This window comes from Typopeltis vanoorti, chromosome 18 (assembly GCF_054136105.1).
Source record: "Typopeltis vanoorti isolate ZY-2024b chromosome 18, IOZ_Tvanoo_1.0, whole genome shotgun sequence".
Classification (NCBI taxonomy): domain Eukaryota; kingdom Metazoa; phylum Arthropoda; class Arachnida; order Uropygi; family Thelyphonidae; genus Typopeltis; species Typopeltis vanoorti.
In genome coordinates this window covers 19445245-19469456 of record NC_143566.1, presented here as the reverse complement: position 1 = coordinate 19469456, position 24212 = coordinate 19445245, and the positions used below count along the sequence as shown (strand labels likewise).

Below are 24212 nucleotides of genomic sequence, written 5' to 3'. Positions count from 1 at the left end.
AACATAAAAATAAAAAACAAAAATAACTATAAAAAACAATTTAATTCCAATTAATTTGTGTGTAGTTATTCGAATAAACCATAAATATACTCACACAATATATTAACTTATATATATATATAAGTTAAAACAAGAATTCCTTTTCTTGACTGAAAGTCATAATGTTAACAATAAAGCTTTATGCACGGTTTGTAGAGCTGAATTTTCTATTGAGCATGATGGCCATTCAGATATTACACAGCATTCTGCTAAAAAGAAGCAGTTGCATCAAAAAAGTGCAAGTTTTCATGACAAAACAATAAAATGTAAATGGTGAATGGACACCACTTACTGCACTAAGTAGATTGCTAGCTTTCGTAATATCACACATAATCATTCATTTATATCAGTGGGTAATGCATCTACCATGATACGAAATTTATTCTCAAAGTGCAAAAATGAAATGTGAAAGCATAATTGTGAATGTACCAGCTCCTTGTGAAGCAATAAGTGACTTATGTGAGGCAAAATACATACCTGTTACGGTGGATTCATTAAATCACTCAAGTCTTAATGGTCCAAGTTTTGGCAAAGTCTTTTATATGTATTAAAGGAACAGAAATAAAATTGTCGGAATTCCAAAATCTTGTAGGAGATGTCCATATTGAAGAAACAAATTAATCACCAAGATCATAGCATTTTGTGGTGACAACTGCAACACCAATTTCATTAGCAATGCAAAAAAAAAGACAACAATAATGTCTTTCATAAGTTAAGCAATGACATGAAAATAAAGATCTTGAGAGTATGCTGTGCTGCACATATCGTGCATAATGCTTTGTAAACAAGTGCAAGTATGCTGGCAATTGAAGAATTGTTATATTTGAAGCTTGTTTGCTCCAATTATATTATTCCTACACCTATATCGAACCAATATATTAATGTTAGCTGTGGAGTAACATAGCAATGTATTATAATAAATTTAGTTTAATCCTTTATCCAAGTGTGAGCAAACACAGTTTGCACCTGAAAGTATCTTCAGGACTGGGTTAAGGTGGTACACACCAGGGCAACTCGTTGCAAAGGTGGAGCAAGCTACCAACACTCCTATCCTAGTATCTCCTATAATGCAAAACACATCTCCTTGCGGATATGTCTATTGTTATGCATTAAGGGAAGGGCCACTACCCAGACCGGTTTCGACCTTTATTGAGGTCTCTTCAGTGGGAGCCAGACCCAAGTCGAGAAATCAGGCAGAAGCATTTGCAGGTCATCTCCACCTATAGGAATTGCCAATTGGTGTGCCACCCTTTTTTAATAAATTACTCTGGATTTAGAGAAAGATGTTGAAAGTTTATTTTCCACTTGGTTAGAGTATAATAAATTTAGTTTAATCCTTTATCCAAGTGTGAGCAAACACAGTTTGCACCTGAAAGTATCTTCAGGACTGCAGAAAGTATCTCAGTCCTGAAGATACTTTCAGGTGCAAACTGTGTTTGCTCACACTTGGATAAAGGATTAAACTAAATTTATTATACTCTAACCAAGTGGAAAATAAACTTTCAACATCTTTCTCTAAATCCAGAGTAATTTATTAAAAAAGGGTGGCACACCAATTGGCAATTCCTATAGGTGGAGATGACCTGCAAATGCTTCTGCCTGATTTCTCGACTTGGGTCTGGCTCCCACTGAAGAGACCTCAATAAAGGTCGAAACCGGTCTGGGTAGTGGCCCTTCCCTTAATGCATAACAATAGACATATCCGCAAGGAGATGTGTTTTGCATTATAGGAGATACTAGGATAGGAGTGTTGGTAGCTTGCTCCACCTTTGCAACGAGTTGCCCTGGTGTGTACCACCTTAACCCAGTCCTGAAGATACTTTCAGGTGCAAACTGTGTTTGCTCACACTTGGATAAAGGATTAAACTAAATTTATTATACTCTAACCAAGTGGAAAATAAACTTTCAATAGCAATGTATTATATACAATTTTATTTTAGCTGGTTAGTGTGTTTCAGATTTGTATCTGTGATGGTGCACCAACTTCAAAATCAGCAAATTGTGTACATTCAAAGAATGAAGCTCAATTATAAAAACAAAATATTTACTGTAAATATATAAAACAGATACACATTCTGTATGCTAAGTAATTCACTGGAGATCTGATATTCACTCTCTTTAAAATTGCAATCAGTTTATCCTAATTTCCTCTCAGAAACTCAGGTTTTTCGTCCCTCAGAACAAACAAACAAACCAGCCAGTAGAATGCATGCAATTTACGAACAAGAATACTTGGAGGCATAGGGGTAACCAGCTTATCCCAGATGAGTCCTTGACTCCATGAGGTCTTGGGGTGGTGGTACTAGTAATAATAATAATAATATCCTATATATCTAATTCTTAAATTCTGTAGCTCAGTCAGTATAGATTCCTGTCCATGATGTGAGGAACCTTTATCTGGTCTCTTTCAACTAAAGATGAGTTAGCCGGTCTCATACAGAGATAGATGGTTTTTTTCCTCCCAGAAACTCAAGTTTTTCGTCCCTCAGAACAAACAAACCAGCCAGTAGAATGCATGCAATTTACAAACAAGAATACTTGGAGGCATAGGGGGTAACCGTCTTATTCTCGTATTACAGTTAGGAAATCCAAGGATACTTGGAAGGCTATGGGCGCTTAAGTGCCTGTTAATGCCACTGGAAGAAGAAGAATTCTTAAATTCTAATAAAATACACTGGATAATAGCATGGCCATTCTAGAATTTGATTATATGAGCTCAAAGAAAACTATCACTTCATTTCTGAAAAATACCATCAAATAGTGCCAAAGCTTATTGAACATAGAATTCAGCTGAAAGTTCTGTAGTTTCACTTGGCCACTGAGAACTTCTTTGGCAGCACTTATTTTTTTGGTAAGCAATTTCCATAAACATCTTTCTTTCATTTATCTGAAGTAGGCATGAAGAATAATTGCTCTGAAAAGGAATTTTACACAGATTCCACTTGCTCCTTGGAATATATATCACCTTTTCTCCCCCCTCCCCAGCCCCCCCACCATTAAGCACTACATTTTTACTAATATACAAAGATTTGATACATTATGCTATCCTTCAATTATTAACTTCACAGTTTCTCATTGGAGAATAGTTAAAGCTGCATATAAAACCTTGTCAAAATCACAGAACTTAACTCAGAAGTTCATTCCAGCTTTCTGTTTTTCCTTCTAGCTTACTCACTCTTTGCTGGCTAGCATTCCAGTTATCCAGCGACAGTTGTTTTCTAAAAACAACTCGTGTGCATGTCCATTACTGAGATTCAAAGCAAAATTCTAGTGACAGCATGGCAGCTATTATTACAGTGCTTGCACGTCATAATAGTGCAGGGCATACAAATATTATAAACATACAATAATATACATTATTTCTATGTGAATTCGTAAGTAATCAACATACAGTAAGCAAATTTACTATTTAACTGTATTACTAAATGTGAACAAATTACATATATATTATTGTTGTTGTTAACGTGTATCTTCATGGAGTCCAAAGGCTCATTGCAGAAGGCCCAGAAACATCATTCACAATATACCTATCATATTTTCCACAATGCAACCAAATTTCACCATGAGAGTAAGAAATTAACCATTATTAACACAGTGTCTATCATACCTATATTTGATCTGATTCACTGATAACCACTTCACAAAACCCATTCCACTCATTCACCAACCTCGTAGAAAAAAATCTAAATCTCATATTCTTGCTACTCAACTTCCAATGATGACCTCTTGTTCTGTCACCACCTGCCATATGCTGAAAAGTTCCCCCACCTCCATTCCATAAAACCCTTTTAGCAGTTGGAATGTTTCTATCATGTCACCTCTCTCTTCCTTCTATTTGCCAATTTGTGTAACCCATAAATCATCAATTTATCCTCATACAGAACATTACAAAGGCCTGCAACCATCTTGGTTACTTGCTTCTGAATCCTCTCAGTGCCTTCCCATCTCCAAGAAATTCAAACGACCAAATCTGGGCATAGGCCAGATGTGAACATATTAGTCTTATAAAGAAGAATAATGACTTTTCCGTCCCAGCTAATTAGCATATTTTTGAGCATCCAAGTGATCTTCCAAACTTGCAAATTTTTGCAATATGCCCTTTCAACTTCAGTTCCCTATCAACCATAACGCCCAGATCCCTGGTCTCATTAATTTCCAGCAACAAAACTTCAACAGAATATACACACTGGAAATTTTTCCATCCAAAGTGAATAACTTTACATTTTGCCACATTAAAAGAAAAACCATTATCCTTTGACCATAACGACAACTGATTCAAATCATTCTGCAGGATCGCTATGTGATCTTTATGTACTATAGCTCTTCCCGACTTAGCATCACCAGCAAACAACTAGATATCACTCTGTAATTTGCCATTAATATCATTAATAATCATTAATATTATCCGCTCTCCAGCCAAGGGGCTGTGTGTTTGAATCCCACCATGGGCATGGATGTTTGTGATTGTCAGTGAAAGTGGTAATGGTCAGCTGTAGATGTGAAGGTAGTTGCGATTGGTGGAGACGGAGAGTTGTAGAGTAGGTGCCCTCCCTCGATGAGTCTTTGGACTCCCTGAAGGTGTTACGTAATAATAATAATAATAATAATATACAGATGATTAAATAACAATGGACCAAAAATTAACCTTGTGGGACACATCTGGTCACTTTTTTGACCTGTGACTCCACTTCACAATATACAGTGTGTCCATTAGTAATGACACAATTTTTATATCAAAACAAAGAATTATATTTGGAACTGTCAATTACACAGATTCAAAATAATCTCCTTCCAACTCCACACAACGTTTACATCTGTCATACAAGTGTTCAAAGGCATGGTGGAAGTCCTGAACAGGAACTTCCTTCAGTGTCTGGGTTACACTGTGTTGGATGTTCTCAATGTTGCTGAAGCACTCCCTTTTCAAGTGGGAAGATAAAAAAAAAGTCTGTAGGAGACAAAGCTGGTGAATAGAAGAGAGGGATGTTTGATCCCACAGATCAACTTCGAAGCTAGAAACTGCTTCACAGGAAGTGCACTGTCAAGCAACAGAAATCAATTGTTCTGGAACAGTTCTTTCCTGACATGTTGCATGTGGGCATATAGATGTTGCATTCCTCCTAAATAATACTGACCATTCACTGTGGTGCCCTCAGGAACAAATTCGCAGTGGATAATTCCAGCAACATCAAAAAGATCATTGTCTTGACATGCAATTTTTGCAACCTGACTTTCTTCTGCCAGAAAGAAGACATTCCACAGCATTCCATGCTCTAGCATTTTGTTTATGGATCAAACTGAAAACACCAACTTTCAACACCAGTGACAATTCTTAGCAACACATCACAATCTTGATCAACTGCATGGACAAAATTTGGCAATATGCAACCTGGTGCTCTCTCTGTTTGTGTGTCAACATGTGCAGCACAAACCTTGACCAAGTCTTCCTTTTGTGCAAATCTCTTTCTAAGAATAATCCTTACCAACATGAACATGTACAGAGAGCGGCCTAGTGGTTATTCACTTGTTATGAAGCCCTTGGGCAACAATTTCCCTAACTTTCACTGGCGACCCACAGCAAGGTTCATTCTCCAGAGACTCCCTTCCCTCTTTAAATGTTGAAAACCAGAACCCCAGTTTATGTCTCAAACAGTCATCAACGTAAACCTTTTAAGGTCTTGGTAGACTTCTGTAGCAGTTTTTCCTAATTTACAGTAAAATTTTATTACAGTTCTTTTCTCCAGAAATGCAACTTCTGATATTGTACATTCACACACTCTTACTTCAGCGGTTGCCACACGAAAACTGCAGCATCACCCGACTCAAAAGTTGCACCTACGATTACAACACACTCTAGCAGTCAAAATATTTTATTCACAGAGCTGTCCTGTAAAAAAATCAGTTTAATTACTTAACATGCACACTATGTATATTACTATCTGATGCTTGTCTTACAACCATCCGCTTATCTATCTCAATAATCTAGTATTCATTCCTATTGTTTTAGATTACTTAACAGATTAGCATGCTGAATTCTGTCAGATGCTTTTGTGAAATCTAACAGTATAACTGCATAGGCATTAACCTTTATCCAACTCTAGAGTTACTTTATTATAGAAACAAAGTGCCTTAACAGAGCAAATGCTCAATAGAAAGGTGCAACATTTGTTTTTACATCTGCTTTCCCGGACCCAGTGGCATAGCTTGATGGGGGGGGGGGGGAGTATTCCCCAGGTGGCACATTTAACTTTACCCTATACATCGTTTTGACTTTTTCTACTATTTTTAGTGTGTATATTGAGAGGGGCAGTAAACTCAGGGACCACCCCGGGTGGCAAAAGCTCTAGCAACGCCACTGCCTGGACCTCAAAAATCAACTGATAGAGGAAGGCATTATCAGGGATGTTGAATTTATTGAAATTGTCAACAATTTCTATAATACTTTCCAACATGAAAAACCTTCCCCAATATTATTATTGCACAGGCACATGCAGTCCAAAGACTCATTGTAGGAGACCAAAACTATCCACACAATCTATTATACCTCTGCTTGAACTCATTAACAGATAAAGCACTAACAACTGACTCTGGCAACCTATTACATTCATTCCCAACTCTCCGAGGGAAAAATCTAGTCATCACAACCTTACCAACCAAACTTTTACTCAACTTCTAGGAATGACAACTTGTTCTATCCCTCTACGCAAGCGCTGAAACATTTCACCTACATCAATCCTATAAAACCCTTTGAAAGTACACCCCAACTCAACATCACCAGAATTAAAGATCAGTATTATCAACATAAGAAGCCTGAATGGCAAAGAAATTGAGCTAGCTGAAGAATTAGATAAGTACCAGATCGACATAATAGGGGTGACTGAAACGAAAAAGACAAAAACTGGTGAGATCTTTCTGAGCAATAAATACAAAATGTTATATTCAGGCAATGACAATCAAGGAAAAGAAGGAGTAGCCATGGTATTCAACAGTAAATACGAGGCTAATTTTCTTGAATGGCAGTCAGTCTCAAGTAGAGTAATGTGGGCAAATATGAGAATGGGGAACTGTACAATGAGATGTATTTTGTGCCTATGGTCCCACAGAAGGTTCTACAAAGGTAGAAGTGGAGGGATTTTTTGAGGCTTTAGAAAAAGCAACTGACACAATGACAAAGGAAAAGTTGGTCCTTGTTGGGAATCTAAATAGCAGAGTTGGAAATGATTGTCAGACATACAAAAATATTTTGGAAAAATTTGGAGAAAAGAGCAAAGCTAATAATAATGACAAATATCTGTTGGATTTCTGCTCAGGACATGGACTGGTTGTTACTAACACCATGTTCCAACATAAAAATGTGCACAAATTCACATGGAGAGAAGAGGCAAGGAATAAGAAAAGTCTCATTGATTATGTTACTGTTGATAGTGATGTTTTCTCCCAGGTGTAGGGGATTTGAAATTGGAAGTGATCACTATTTAGTCTTGAGCAGGATAAAATTGAATTTCATATTGAAAAGAATAACATTTAAAACGTTTTAAAGCCAATAAAAGTTGAGCAGCTCTCAGATGTGAACTGTAGACTAAAATACACAAAGATTATTGAAGAAAAAATGAAAGAGTTTGAGAACAGTTACCAAACTTTAGAGATTCAGTGGCCAGCTTTGAAGAAAACCTTGATTTATTCAGCCAGAGAGGCATGTGGTGAGGTTGTCTGCAAGAATAGAAAAATCAGAACTCCATGGTGGACACAGGAAGTTAAAGAGGCAGTGAAAGAAAAGAAGAAAGCATATCAAAAGTTCATGGCAAATAAGTCAGCTTGTTCTCTTAGAGAATACAGAGACAAATGTAAGAAAGCTAAACACTGTGTAAAACTAGCTAAACACTGTGTAAAACTAGCTAAACAAAAGTCATGGGAGGACTTTGGCAAGAACATAGAAAATAAATATCCAGAAGGCAGCAAAATATTTTGGAGGTTGTTGAAGAAGCTTAGAAATGGAGGAAAGAATACTGTAAAAGGAGTTAGAGAACGGGAGAGAAAAAAAAGATATCCTTGAAGTATGGAGTAATTGCTAAAACTCAACACTAACACTCAACAAGCATACAGTCAGAAATACATATCCATACTTGGAGTAGAAAAAGCCATCAAAGGCTTAAAATGTGGAAAGGCAGCAGGAGTAGATGAAATTTGACCATTGGATTCAGGCCAAATAGAGGTCGTCAGGATCAGATCTTCACTTTACGACAAAAAGTGGAGAAATCATGGGAATATAACAAAGATCTCTATTTGAGTTTTGTAGATCTGGAAAAGGCATATGATAAGGTGCCAAGACAAAAGCTATTCAATATGCTACAGTTATATGGTGTCAATGGGGCATTATATCAAGCAATACTTGGTCTTTATTTGAGTTGTAAGTCAGCAGTTAGAATTGAAGAAAGTACCCGAAGATAGTTTAATGTTAAATCTGGTGTCAGACAAGGATGTACATTATCCCCTCTGTTATTCATTATCTATATGGATCACATTATGAAGGAAAGTGGTATTAAACATGATATCAAAATTGGAGATGTTAATGTCAGCTGTTTGCTTTATGCAGACGATGTTATACTTATCGATAAATCTGCTACAAGTCTGCAAGATTCCTTGACTAAATTGAATAACTGTTGTAATAGATATGGTATGAAGGTCAGCAATAAAAAGACAAAGACAATGAAAATAGGCAGAATCGTTGAAAATGTCAACTGTGTTGCGAATGAAGAACCTGTGGAACAAGTAAAACATTTCGCCTACTTAGGCATGATTTTAGTGAAGATAGTAAATTAAATATGGAAATAGACAACAGAATCAATAAAGCTGGTATAGTAGGAAGTCAAATGAATAAATTCATATGGATTAAGAGAGAAATTAGTCGGAACACTAAATTAGCTGTATACAAGACAGTGTTCAAACCAGTTTTAACTTATGGATCTGAGAGCTGGTCAGAAGTAAAACACTTGACCAAAGACTAGAGACCACAGATATGAGAATCCTGAGAAAGATTAGAGGCATGAACAGATGTCATCAATGGCAATATGATATTAAAAACAATGATATTAGGAAATTTTTCATGTAGTACTATCATATCATGTACACCTCTTGAGGGTACGTGGCAGGAATTTGATGATGAAGATGAAGTAACTTAATTGTTTCAATCATATCGCCTCTTTTTCCAATATCATCAGATTAAACAACACTAGTGACTTTCCTCTTCTGCACCATTGTTCCTGCCATCTACAACTTGATGATATTTATCAGAGCTAATCTCCAATCCAATGAACTAATCTAATATTCCTAGCCTGGCTGGCTGAGTGATTAGCATATCTGCCCTCCAGCCAAAAGGCTGCAGGTTTGAGAAGTAGACCCAACCCTCTCACAATGGAAAGCCTTCGACCTATCAGTAGGGAAGATACAGGCTGAATATCATCATCCTCAATCTAGTATCCAATCCCATCCATTCTAGTTAACTGACATCGACTTATCATGTGGCAATCTATCAAAAGCCGTTTTAAAATCTAAATACACTAATGTGTACAAATCTCCCTTGACCTCCCAAATCTGTGCTGTCCATCAAAGAGAATATCACTCTTGTCAACTCAATTCTGGATCCTGTCCTCCTTAACCACTCCAAACACTTCCAGACCTCTCCACACCACCACCACCTGACACACAGAATGGCATATAATTTAAAGCTTCAGTTCTATTACTTCTCTTATAGAGAATTTCTTGCCTTCCTTCCACTCTTTTGGAACTTTACCTAGACTTATTAAACAAGTATGCAAGTCAACTACCTGACAAATTCCTTCAAAATATGTGGTGATACATTATCAAGGCCCACATAGCCTTATTAACATGAAGTTTGCTCATACTTGTTCACTCACAGTCTGTCTCTCCTCCTCCCCTTCCACTGGTCTCAAACTCTGCCTAATGTCACATTCACAAGGATGAAATACCTTTATGAACTGCACATTTAATATATCCTCCATAGAAGTTATCCTTTTACCATTTTCTTTAACCAATGCCATCCTTCCATAATCATTCTTTTTACTGCTGGCTAAATATCAATGGAACTCATTAGGCTTTTTTTTGGCATCATTAGCTAACTACTACTCATACTACACCTCTGCTACCCTTAGCAACCGAATCACCCTCCTTGCCTGTTCTTTGCATTCCTTATGGAAATGACTGTTACCACTCATCTTATGATGCTTCCATAATGACTTCCTCTATATTGCATGCGTTCATCCATTTCATATCTTACCTTATTTAATCTTCTGATCCTCAGAATACATTTATTCATTGCTTCTACTAGATAATTCTTGAATATTATTCAAGGAGCATTGATCTCCTTTTCATTCAACTCCTCATCATGCAACAGCTGCAAGCGGCCTCCTAAGCTTTTCATAGTCATTAGCCCTGTAGTTTCACACATACTCTTTCCTCACAGACATTCTCACATGGCCAGCAACCACTTAGATAATCACTTCATAGTCACTCTCAACAACTAGAGGGAGATTTGACACCTCATTTATAATGACATCATCTGACGAGATAATCAGTTACAAGCCCCCTCAAATCCTCATGTATCCTGTTGTAAAAATTCGATGTTGCCAAAATATAAATTATCTAAAACATCGACTTTTTAAAGTGGGAACATACATATATTTTCGTGTACAAATGTATTTTTATTTTTTTATGTAAAGCTATCTGTATAAAGAGCAAAAATAAGCCCAAAGGGAATTAACTCGCTCATTGTTTAAGAAGGGATGTAGAAGTATTGAAACCAAGAGCATCACCCGAAATTTGGCATGTCTTTTGAAAATTGTTTGCAAGTCCAATCCCATTGCAGGTGACCTTCAAGGTCAATATTGAAAGGGCATGGTGCAAATCAAAAGGAAAGGGCCGTGGGCAGGATTAAGGAGGCAAAGGGAGAAAGTATGATTGTCGGTGAATATTCGAGAAACATTATCCAGGGTTCTCATAACTACTTGCAAGACTCGCACGGGGATGTTAGGGGTCCCAAAAACTTAATCCAAGGTGCAGGGATACTGGTGTTTAAAAGGTTTGGTTCTGAGATGAGAAGGGCTTCCTTTTCTTCATCTGAGTGATTCATCCACGAGAGATCGAGGACGAGAGGTGCCATAAGTTCCGGTGGGAAAGACGGAGAGACCCGTCCACCGATAGCCGCTCCAGTGACAGCCGAAGATATCTGGAGGCGATAAGTTAAGGAGAAATCTTGCCGTATTAGTCCTGAATTTCTGTCGAGTGAGTGCTCGACCCAACCCATGCAGAAATCCTTCGCCAGGCAGTTCAAGATGCCGGAAAACCTACCCTATATCCTGCCAGCTGCCGTGACTATTCATCGGTGCCCTGTAACGCTTCAAGGAGAATTTCAAAACACAGAACAGAGGAGAGAACCCCCCCCCCCAAGCACCAGAAAAGAAAAAAAAGGAAAGGAAGACACATGCAAGACAGGAAAAGACCCACGTGAGTCTATATATTCATTAATTGTCTGTGAATTAAGAAAGAATTCCCTATCAAACTGTTAAATTGTCTAGTTTAAGGAGATAGTATTTAGAGTGTAAACATTACTCATAAATGCGTGTAATCGCTAATGAGTAAAGCATTGGGCGCAGTTAATTTCCCTCGGAGAAAATATTGAGCTATTGAATTTTCTTTGATTAATTATGTGTACTTATGATTGAATTTTATGATAGAGTATGTTCTTGCTATCATATCATTGGAATGTTTGAAACTCAATGAGGTGGATTGCATAAATATAATTGCCTAGATTATGATTAAGTGTTTGAAAGGAATGAGATTCTGAGAGATATATTTGTATACATGTATGTTGTATTTTGATTGATGCTAAATTAGGAATGTCAAGCGCACCTAACTAATTCATGTTATGTGTATAACTTCCTGATAGTTGTAATATAAAGTATGCTTGTTGAAAATCTAACTAAACGAGTGCAAAAGAAAATACTAGAAACCAAGTAGTGACTGAGAAAGACTAAGAATTACCTTTCATAAATGAATCTTGTGATTTCATGTGATATGTACAATTGATTCTCGTAGACAGGCTTATACGTTGGTCATGCATTTCTAAATAACTTAGGGAATTGAAACAACGTAGATCCGAATATAAATTAAATTATACTTTAATAGATATTTCCGATATTTCGACAATGTCACATTGCCATTTTCTAAAGGAACTTACAAAAAGGCAGGTGCACACAGGCAATAACAATACAGTAACTGAGAATGAAGATATGAAGCTATCGTTCTCCTAGAAGTCCTGATGGTGCCCTCTGGCGGGCTAAGTAGGCGTTCTTGGCTGTTGGGCTGAAGGTCTGCTGATGTATGCCTCCCAAATTTGGGGCAGTCGCATACAACCAAATTTGTTGAGGTTTGGAGAGTTTCTTATGGCAGAGGCTGATTCCATAAATAATCTTTCGAATTTATATTTGCTCCGGTGTATTATTGTTGCTTTCTTCCACCGTATTCTGTGGCGAGTATCCAGAGCATGGTCTGCAAGACCAGAATGGCTATACTTGTAAAACCGGATGTAGTCCTTGTGTTCAGAAATTCTGATATTCGCTGTCCTGCCTGTTTGGCCAAAGTACGACAGTTTACAACTGCAAGGGACCTGGTATACACCAGGTAGGTCTAGGGGAAGTGGTTGGTCTTTGGTAGAGCGAATAAGGGATGCCAATTTTCTGTAAGGCCTGTAACAGGAGGTGAGGTCATGTTTTTTTTAGAATTTTGGTGATTTTTTCTGAGGTGCCTCGGATGTAGGGAATGGTGATGGATTTAGAGTAATCTTTTTTGTGGAGGGGGGGAGGGGGCTGTTGTTTGTAGGTTTTAATATTTTTTGGATTTTTTGGGGGGGGGGTAGCCATTGGCTGAGAAAGTGTTGAGGATGTAATTTAGTTCAGTGTTAAGGGCTATGTCGTTAGAACAGATTTGTTTAGCCCTGTTGTATAGTGTTTTTACCACTCCATATTGTTGTGAGGGGGGGGGGATTGTTGGTGGATGTATCTGCCTGTATGGGTGGGTTTTCTGTAAACTGAGAAAACCAAAGTTCCATCAGGCTGGCGGGTGACTAGTGTGTCTAGGAAAGGAAGGAGAGGAGTGTTTCAGAGCCATGTGGCCAAATAGCGAACACATCATCAACGTAGTGAAGCCATATGGTTGGTTTTTGTGGGGCAGAGGCTAAGGCTTTTTCCTCAAAGGTCTCCATAAAGAAATTGGCCAAGGGTGGGGAGAGTGGTGAGCCCATGGCTGTCCCCTCTGTTTGTAGAATTTTCCCTGCCAAACGAAATAGCCTGAGTTCATTGTGAACTGAAATAGGGCTGAGATATTGGGGGAAAATTTAGCTTGGATTAGGTCTAAAGTTTCCTTGAGTGGGACATTTGTGAATAAGGAGGAGACGTCGAAGCTGACCATTATGTCAGTATGTTGGAGTGTAAGGTTTTCTATGCTGGCTTTGAAGTGGGCTGAGTTTTTTGTGTGTGATGATGTGTTACCAGTATAGTGTGTGAGCTCTTTGGCCAAATGTTTAGCTAATTTGTATGTGGGGGAATCAATGCCATCCACTATGGGACGTAATGGCACATTTTCTTTATGTATTTTTGGGAGTCCGTAAATACGGGGGGGGGTATAGAGTTAAACGGTTTTAATCTGTTGGTAACTTCTACAGGCCAAGAAGTGACTTTCTTAAGGAGCTGTGAAGTTTTCTAATTTGTGAGTTGGTGGGATTGTAATTGATAGGGAGGTAAGTAGCCTGATCTAATAGAAGAGCATTCAGCTTACCTTTGTAGTCCTTTTGTTTAAGTACTACAGTTGCATTTCCTTTATCCGCTTTGGTGATAACTAATTCTTTATTATTTCTCAATTCCTGTAGGGCTTTAAATTCCTTGTTGGATATATTGGTTTTGGGTGGTTTTGCTATGGAAAGGACACAAGCTACATCCAGTCTTACACTGTTGGCGATTTGATGTGGAAGGTGGCGGATTCCTCTTTCAATCTGGATCATAATATCCTCACTTGGTATTTTTCTGGGAGCAATGGCGAAGTTGTGGCCACGTGAAAGCACGTTGAGAGCTTCAGGCTTCAGGGTGACTGAAGAAAGGTTGATTACGGTGTTGGTAGCAAGTTTTGGATTGACGATAGAATTCTTTTTTTTTTTTTTTTTTCTTTTTTTTTTTTATTTAAAAAAAAAAAAAAAAAAAAAAAAAAAAAAAGATATGTACAATTATTGGACCAGAAATCAAATTTATTGTTATTGTTGATAAAATTAGTTGTCCGATTCAATCTTTTGCAATGCACTGATCCTAAAAACACTATTCAGACCGGATAGCGGAACCCCAATGATTAGTAGTGATTTAAGATAAATAGTGAGTAATTTTGCCATGACTGCAAACCTTGGTTAAGATAGGATATAAGTGATTATTTGATCTACTAGGGTATGAAAGCTCTCTTTTGCCTATAGGGGAATTTCAGAGGTGCAGTCTTCAAACAAATAAATATCTGGAGATCCCAGGCATGAGATAGAATACTTAAGGTAGAATAAGAAAGAAAATTACAAAACATTAAGTTAAAGAAAATAAAAGGGTTTTTAAATAAATAAATAACATTATATTACAATGGCAGCCAAAAAACCCCCCATCTACACTGTTACACGAAAAAAAATTCATTTTCCTCTAGATGCTATCTCATCATTCTAATATATTATGGTATCAAACTTCTGTGAATTCCTGATTATTAGCTTATTATATTATTATTATATTAGCATTGTTATTTTATTTATTGTTTTTAAATTAGGAATTTGCCGATCCTTTGCAGTCTTACTTATGCTGTAGGGGTGCTTTTCAGAATGAATTCTTTTACTGCATTTTATTTTGTGTTCCACTGTTAATGCACTGAGAATGCCTTTAATACCTAGGCAAAAAGTTTGCACTGATTAAATTTATTTTTACATGAGTTCGTATTTCCATCTTTAATTTCTACAAACTTTATCAAATAACTTAGTTATGAGATACTAAGTGAGATACAATTATTGCTTCTTATATCAAAAAAAAAAAAAAAAAAATTGCTATTTTTTATACAATCCTTTTATATATAAAATTTTTCTGCATTGAAAGATTTTTAACATTTACACTATTAAAGAAAATATTACAATAAAAATGATGGTCTTAAATATCATTATAAACAATAGGGAAAGTATAATAATATTACCTTGACAACATTGTCAATGCCCATCCATCCACAGCAATATCCTGAGTTGCAGCTAAAAAGTTAAGGACAATAAAAACAGCAGTCAAAACATATATATTTGGTTTATCAATGCTATCTTCTTCTCCAAGTACTAATGATATATAGCCTGAAAGAACAAACATAAATATCCCAATAAAGTACTGTGTGGGTATCAACCATGACTTTCGTCGACCAAACTGTTCAGAATATACAGAATCAACAACAGGTGCCCATAAGAGTTTCAAGCTAAAGGGCCACTGAACAAAGCTAAATACTGCTTGTTCTTTATAGGTTATTTTGTGCTTCTGAAGAACCATAGGAATGCTCCCTGCAAGACCAAGTGGAATACCTTGAAGAATGTAAAGAAACAATAATAATGCTACATTGAATCTGTCATCCTTTAATCTACCATGCTCTTTACTTTCTGCTTGTCTCTCAGACTGTGAAATTGAACTATATGTTTCATCATATATCATTTCAAAACTATCACCTGCTGGGGTACGATGTGAATTGAAATCCTCATCAAGGTATTTTATTTTTCTTCTTTGTTCCATTCTTGTTTTTAGTATAACACTAGATTTCAAAAGAAACTGCCAGCATTAATTACTGCACAACACCTAAAAAATATAAATATAATTTAGTTACTGTTGAGTAGGATCATACTGGTTTAAATGAGAAACTACATAAATTACAGAAAATATGTTTTTTAAAGTTTCTTCTTTATTATTATTGCATGTTCCATGCATATTATAAACACAGGACTATTAACATAATATAATATTTTGATTTTATTTACAGATATTTTCTGAAAGTGAATGAACCAAAGTTTAGGACTTAGCCAGTCTGGTTGACTGAGTGCTTAATATATCCACTTTCAAATGAACAGGCCACAGGTGTGAATCTCACTGTGGGCATGGATGGTTGTGAGTCTTTGGTGGGAGATGAATTTCATCATCTAGTGTGAAACTACTGCCCCACTTACTGGAGGCCTAAAGTGGCTTGAAAAAGTTCAATGGTCTACAGCAGTGCTTCCCAAACTTATAGATGCCAAGGCCCCCTTTGGAAAAATAAAATATTTTGCGGCCCCCATCGAAAACAAAATCGTAATATAGACATATTATTATAATATTTATTGTATTTATATTCAAGATTTTGCATTTGTAATCTTTTTTGTGTAATCTTCTTATCAATACCTTTGAAATGAAACTTATGTGAATAAGCATATATTTACTAATATTCATTAATCGCCGAAATATGCAAGAAGCAAAATTTGTGAACCAACACTAACATATGAATCTTTCCATTAAAATATAAAAGAACAAAAAAAAAATAATAATAATTAAATATGTTTCTTTTAAGATAAAAAAAAAATCTACTTAGTCTTAAAACATTTTAGATTTGTCTTCGTTATTTCATGCCCCCCCTCCTCAACAAAACGTACGGCCCCCTTGGGGGCTGCGGCCCAATGTTCGGGAAGCGCTGGTCTACAGAACAGGGTTACTAGACTATGTAAAAAATAAAATAAATACAAAAAAAAAAAAAAAAATCAGTAAAAATCCTTAGTCTGCATACAGTACTGATGTACTGCAAGTTTACAGCCTTTTGCAACTGGGAGACACAAAAAGATGCTATGAAATATTTTTATTATTAACACCAGACCTCCATTAAGTCAAAAGACTCATAGTGGGAGGTACATTCTGTCACATATGAAGTTCATCAAACTGCACTCACCATCTACTCTTCATGCAAAGAGCCTGCTTCTCACTCCTTTGATCACATCCTCCTTATACAGTTTCCAGGAACAGCTTCTTGATCTATCCCTTTTTTACCATTCCATTAAACATTTCTTTCACATTAACCCAGTAAGAACTCTTTATTAACTTATGTGTCTCGGCCATATCCCCTCTCCTATTTATGAGGCTTTGCAAATTGCATTCCCTCAATCTGCCTTTATATCCCACATTCCAAAGAACAGCTATCACCTTAGTCAATCTTCTCTGGATCCTTTCTAATGTACTCTCATCACCATGAAAACCAGGTGACCACTCTGTGCACAATAATCCACCTGACCAAGGTCTTATATACTGGAACTATAAACTATTTATTTCTGCATATCAAGGTCTTCCACATCACTGCCACAATCTGATGATTAAACTAGTACTGTGACCCTGAACTTCAGGTCCTTGTCTACCAGTTGTCTAAGATCCCATTTCCTCTATCTCCTTCAAAATTTCCCCACCAAATGTATACTTTGCATCCCATCACTGTCTATCAAATTTCAGAGCTTTTCACTTTGCAACACAACACTGAACTCACTTATTTATATTTAGGTAAACTGATGAAGAAATAAGCACACACTATGTAATGTGCTGCTGATGCACATTACATAGCCTCTTGCAAAAACACGTTTGTGGAAAGACACCATACTACAAGAAGTTGGGATTGATATAGCCGGTTTCCACAAAAAAAGGTTTGGCAAGGTGGGTATGCCACCTCATTTGCATATCTTCTCTAGCTGGAGAAAATGCTAGTTAGACTTCCATTAATGAAACACTATCTTGCTTACTGGTGGCATGAAGTGACTGTTTCGATGTTTCGTCTCCAGAGCAAAGTCTCTGGTTTCTGTCCCCACCCCCCTCTCACACTGTACATAATGGCCTTTCTAGTAATGCTCTACACCCACTTTATTATTAACTAAGTACAGCAACTAATTTTAATGGTACAGCAATAAAGTGGTTCCACAGGTCAGCTACTAGGTAAGACAGGACAAGATATCTAGACACGATCAGATAGTAATGTCATGCAACTTCCTCATCAGCTGATTAATTATCTAGTTGCTGATTCTGCTAGCCTGTACATGGATGAAATTTGAATATAGCAGCATGCAGAGGCTCTGTCAAGGCCAAGCTTGGAATAAACTCTCGCCACTCCCTGTATGGGAACTACGTACACAAGTGTAACCTTGCTGCACTCCTTGGCCTATAGGTTGAAATGAAAGATAACATAATCAATGACAGTGCAATCAAAAACAACATCTCACGAAAACTAATAAAACATGTAACAAAAAATATTAATTAATGTAACAAAAAAAAAAACTGTTCAAAAATACATCCAAAAAAGCTTAAAACTTAAAATTCCATGAAAAAAACAAACAAACAAAAAAAAAAACTACATCCATTTCAAGAATATTTAGGATGTCAATATACACATTAATGATGAGCAACTATTCAGAAACATCAAAACTCATCAATCTGTTATTCTTAACCTAACCTCAACTGGAATCTTCTTCTAGTATAATGCACTTCAGCTTTCTTAACTACCTTTCTTCCATAAGAAAGATTAACATTTGTTAGGTCTAACAAAGATCTATATGATCTACTTTGGCTTCCTTGCCTCACTGTCTTTATTTGATAACTTGACCATTCTACAAATTTAGATGGCCATACTTTGAAATTTGATTTGATGATATCACCCATTTGCACCTCTCCAAAATTTCTCAACTCTTCTCTTTCATAAGAATTCTCATCCAGCTGTTTCCTGCTATTCCTACGATTGATTTTTTTTTTTTTTTTTTTTTTTTTTTCAAGGACCAAGTCTGGACATTACATATGTCAGTGTTGGCATTGTAATGGAATTCTTCCTTTTAAGAGATGGGCATCCACTAGCCCAATCCCAAGTAATTATTCCATATTTTAGTTACTTACAACTATATTTCTAGTCCTGTCTATTGTTGAAGGATATTATTTGTCTCAGATGGATATACTCTAGCACACATTCAATGTTGATGCCATCTAGCAGGACAAGAATATTTAGGCTATAAATCATGATTTCTGTTTTTGTAAAATCCATTTCAAGTCCCACCAGTTTGCTTGTGTTGTTCAGTTTGTTTATTATCTCCATCAATTCAATAGTCATCTGAGAAAATAGAAATATCACTTGATTTAATAGTCTAATTGCTCAAACAATGATATGAAAAAGTGACTTTTTTTTTTTTTAGAAACCCTCTAAAAATGGAATATAATTTCCTCAAACACAACTATTTTTTTTGCCCGCTAGAGGCTGGAATTTGGATTGAAAGTGATAGTGGTGGGAGAATGTGCAGAAAGTGTAAGCAAAGTGAGGAGTTGAAGTATGTGTCAGGTAGTGAGATAGTTATGGTTGAAGAAAGCCAGAATTGCCAGAATGTGAGTGAAAATAGTGGCTTGATAGAGAATTGCGATGTACAAGATGGCAATGAGAGCGGTGATCTAAGAAAGAGTGAAAGCAACCATACTGAGAGAGAAAATGATTTAAATGATAAAAATAATGAGGAATTATTTGTAGGAAGTGAGATCGCTAGGTTGCGCCAGTGATACAAAATGCGCAGCAGCAATTAGAGCACCTGCAAAACTCTTTCCAGAGTGATTCGGCCAACGTAAAAAAACAGTGCAAGAATGAGAGTTTCTGAAATGAAGGAAAGAGTGTTGTATGGTGACTCGTTATTAAGAGGGGTGATAGATGGCAGTGTAACTAAATCGTACTTACCGGGTGCAAAATTTAAGGATGTAAGTGAGAGTATTAGAGTGCAAAAACAGAGGGTGAAAGAATTAATAATTGTGGCTGGTACGAATGAATTGAAAGGTGATAAATTTTTTATGAGAGAGGACTTGAAAGTATTGTTAAAGGTAGCGAAAGAAAAGAGTGACAGAGTTAGAATGGTTAGTCTGTTGCCGCGGTATGACAGAGAGGAGTTTAGGAGGAGGGCCATAATCGCAAATGATATTATGCGTAGGTTATGCAGACAGTGTGGTGTGGAATTCATGGACGTGTGGAATGAGTTTCAAGGGCGAAAGGACTTATACAAGATGGATGGCCTGCATTTGAATGGACTTGGTGTGCGGAGACTGGAAAGAGTGTTGCTGAATGAAGTGAAAATGGATGTGCAAAACCAGGGAAACTAGAACTACCAAGGAGGGAGGGGGGGGGGAAATGGATATGCAGACATCAGTGAGACAGATGAGTGTAAGAATGTATATAATGTACCCGAGCCAGCACTAAGGACAAAAAATGGGAATGGGTCATTTAGAATAACGCATCAATATAGGAATGGGACTAAGGGATCACTGCATTTCATGTATACTAATGCCAGGAGAATTAGGAACAAGAAGAACAAGAAGGAAGAATTTTTGGCCTTGATTGGCACTTCTTGGCCACAGGTTATTGGCATTAGTGAAACATGGCTGACGGAAGAAGATATAGTTAGTGGGATAGAATGTGTAGGTGATAGTGTGTTTAGGAGGGACAGAGAGAATAAAATGGGAGGAGGGGTATTATTGATGATAGCTGATGAACTGCAGCCAAGGAGAATTGAAGTTGTATCGCAGGATAGTGAAAGGAGCTCATTTGAGGCTATTTTATGTGAGATTGAGACTGGTAGAATAAAATATACAGTTGGGTGCTGCTATAGACCAGGTGATGGAATAGATGGTGGAGATAGTATGCATAGGGAAATTGATGAAATGAGTGGAAGGAGGGTAATTATTATGGGGGATTTCAACAATGGTAACATTGATTGGAAGGAGGACAGGACACATGTGAGGAAGGAAAAGGATTTTATTCAATTATTAAGGGATAACTATCTGAGACAGCATGTAATTGAAAATACTAGGGGTGTGAGAGTGCTTGACCTGGTAATAGCATCTGAGAATTTGACTGTAATGAATATGACCATGTTGCCACCTATTGGTGAGAGTGATCATAAGGTCTTGACCTGGGAAGTGGCTAAAGGTGTGGAATTTTCGATTAAGACAGGGTATATGTGGAATTACCGTGCTGGCAAGTATGACAACCTTAGGAGATTGCTTGGATCAGTGCCATGGCATGTACAACTACAAGGGCTGGACGTCGATAGAGCATGGGAAGTGGTCAAGGAGCATTTACAGGAGGTAATGGCTGATTGTATACCTAGGGTCCAAATAGTAAAACAAGTAGGGATTAAATGGATGAATAACACCATTAAGCTTGAACTGCAAAAAAAGAAACAACTGTGGAGGGAATTTAAAGAAAGGGGTGACCTGCAGGCACACGAACGGTATAAAGTGCAGGCCAGAAAGGTAACGAGTGTGGTAAAAAAAGCAAAAGCGGATTATGAAAGGAAACTAGCTTTGCAAGCAAAAGAGAATCCCAAACAGTTCTTTCAATATGCTGCAAGCAAGAAAAAAACTGTACACGGCAAAATGATTTTAAGGAATGATGATGGTAAGGAGGTCACTGAATCAGTCGATATAGTGGAGTTACTGAGCGCGCACTTTGCAAAAGCATATCATCCAGGTGGTGACATTGAAAAAATGAAGGAACCATTAGTTTATACGGGAATAGTGATGAACGAAGTGGAGGTGACTAGTCTATTACAGAACCTTAATGTGAACACATCTGTGGGATTGGATGGTATACCGGCATGGGTCTTGCGTGAAGCGGCTAAGGAATTATCAGTGCCCTTGACCATGTTGTTTAATCTGAGTCTCAGGTCTGGTTTAGTCCCGAAGGTGTGGAAAGAGGGGAAAATAGTTTCACTGCATAAAGGAGGATCCAAGACTACGGTTGCAAATTACCGACCGATCAGCATATCAGGAGTCGTTGTCAAGGTCTTAGAGAAAGTAGTCAAGGGAAAAATACAGGAATGGATTGATGAAAACGAGATACTGTACAGGGGACAGCATGGCTTTGTGAAGGGTAGATCATGCTTCAGTAACTTGCTCAAGTTTTATAACAAGGTGACGGCTGAACTGGATAAGGGAAATGGGTTTACAGTGATACTGCTGGACCTGGCGAAGGCGTTTGACAGGATACCACATGGAATACTAATCTGTAAACTACAACATATGGGAATGGATATAGGATTGGTGAGATGGATAGGTGGTTGGTTGATGGAGAGATATCAAAGAGTAGTTTATTCAGGAGTAGAGTCCAAAAGATGGCCCGTGACTAGTGGTGTGCCGCAGGGTTCTGTTCTTGGACCACTGCTGTTTAATCTGTTCATTAACGATATAGGGAAGGATCTAAGTGGAACAATTCATTTGTTCGCTGATGATGCAAAGTTGGGTAGGGCAATAGTGAATGCAGAAGATGTCAAAGTCTTGCAGGATGACTTAGATAGATTGGATTTCTGGGCTAAGGAGAATGGATGTCAATTTAATGTGGCAAAATGTAAGGTTATGCATTTTGGGGTGAAAAGATTAGCAGCAGTATACCACATTGGTGGAACTGTACTCCAACAGATTTGAGGCCAGGGACTTGGGAGTGTTGGTGGATATGGAGATGAAGTTTAGGGGGCACATTGCAAAAGTAGCTAAATCAGCTCATCAACTCACTTGGTTGTTGAAAAATACCTTGACGAGCAGAGACAAGCAAGTTATTGTACCTCTGTACCGAGCCTTGATAAGACCTCATCTCGACTACTGTGCCCAGATTTGGTCACCTCGGTTCCTTCTTGATGGGGAGGAGGTGGAGAGGATCCAGAGGCGAGTGACTAAGATGATAACAGGTCTATGGAATGAACCATATGAGAACAGGTTGAAGATTTGTGGGTTGCAGAAAATGTTTTCTTTTGGTAACCTGTTCTTAAATATTGTCATTGGTGCACGAGAAAAACAATAAAACAATTTTTTGATTCCTGGTGTGGGGTGGAATGAGTCATGCACTTCAAGAACAAAAATAATTTTCACTTGTTTTAGTTCCACCATCTCATTCAAGATATGTTCGTGCGGTTAGCCTAGTGGCTTTGCACTTTGCAACCATATGCCTGGGGAAGGAGTGTCCTGGGTTCGATTCCCGTCGCCAACGTGAGGAGCTTAAGGATCTTCCTCAGCCATAGCCAAGTTAGCCGGTCTTGGGCGTGGACAGCAGAGTTTTCCCACCCAGTTTATCTGGGGTTTTTCATCCCGCAAGCAAGCAAACTGGCCCCACGAACATACACGGATCTACAGCCATAAATACTAACCCCCCCACGAGGGGGCTCAACTCGCCCCGATAGGGATGGGGGAGAAAAGGGAGGAAACTCCATATGAATAAATAAATAAATTCAAGATATGTGAGAATCAATTCCTAAACTAGCCTTGAATGCTCTGCTCTGTCATCATTGGTCAGGGTCATATGAAGACAATAATACTTTCAGTTTGGATTCCTCATCAAAAATTTCTTCCAGATTTCACACTGCAACTGCTTTAAATTGTTTTTGCATATACAGGTTCTGAAATAACCTGTTCATCCATGTTAAGAATTTCTTCTTCAAAGAGGTCTTTGGAATGAGACTGGGCAACCTCTTCCAAATAACAAAAAAGAGAAAATATGGCACATCTCAGACTTCGGATGACTTCTGATGTCACCTGAAGGCTGAGATTTGTTGAAAGATGTCATGGCTTCATTTTTTTCCCCCAGCAGATTCAAACCCTTGAAATTCAGGCATAGTTTGCTGCCACAAACTTTGCACCATGCTGCCAAAATTATTTCTAGCTTACATTTTCCCATGCTTTGCCAATGTCATTCATCCATAGGATCTCTTCCAGAATTGATGGCTAAGTTTCTCCAAAAGTTGCCATGAAACACTGAATGTCAATTTATGGTCCTCTGAGTTTACAGTGCTGATCCACTGGTTTAATCACTGAGTGATGTTCAAAATAAAAAAATAAAAACTTTTACTGTTATGAATCCTGGAAAATGCTCAAGGTCTAAGCAATGAGTTGATGCATTATTTACAAACAGAAAAACCTTCCCCAAATTCTCACTGTGCAAATATTATATCACTCTATTGCTGATAGAATTCACAAACTAGTCTTGAAAAACTTCATGGATCACCAATGCCTTTTGATTACTATTCTTAAAAATGAGGAAGAGGGGAGATATGA

General features: G+C 37.5%; 1 protein-coding gene across 3 annotated transcripts in view; it reads right to left on the bottom strand.

The window, feature by feature from the left end:
• Positions 1–24212, bottom strand: part of LOC150096521 (acetyl-coenzyme A transporter 1) — a 232696-nt gene that overhangs the window by 201052 nt on the left and 7432 nt on the right. For all 3 annotated transcript variants that reach the window (XR_016549809.1, XM_090408204.1, XM_090408203.1), the window contains exon 2: positions 15313–15947. Coding sequence is in view for 2 of the 3 variants with exons in the window: in XM_090408204.1 (XP_090264330.1) it covers positions 15313–15884 (572 nt within the window). In the remaining variant the exon portion in view is untranslated. The remainder of the gene's footprint in view (positions 1–15312; positions 15948–24212) is intronic.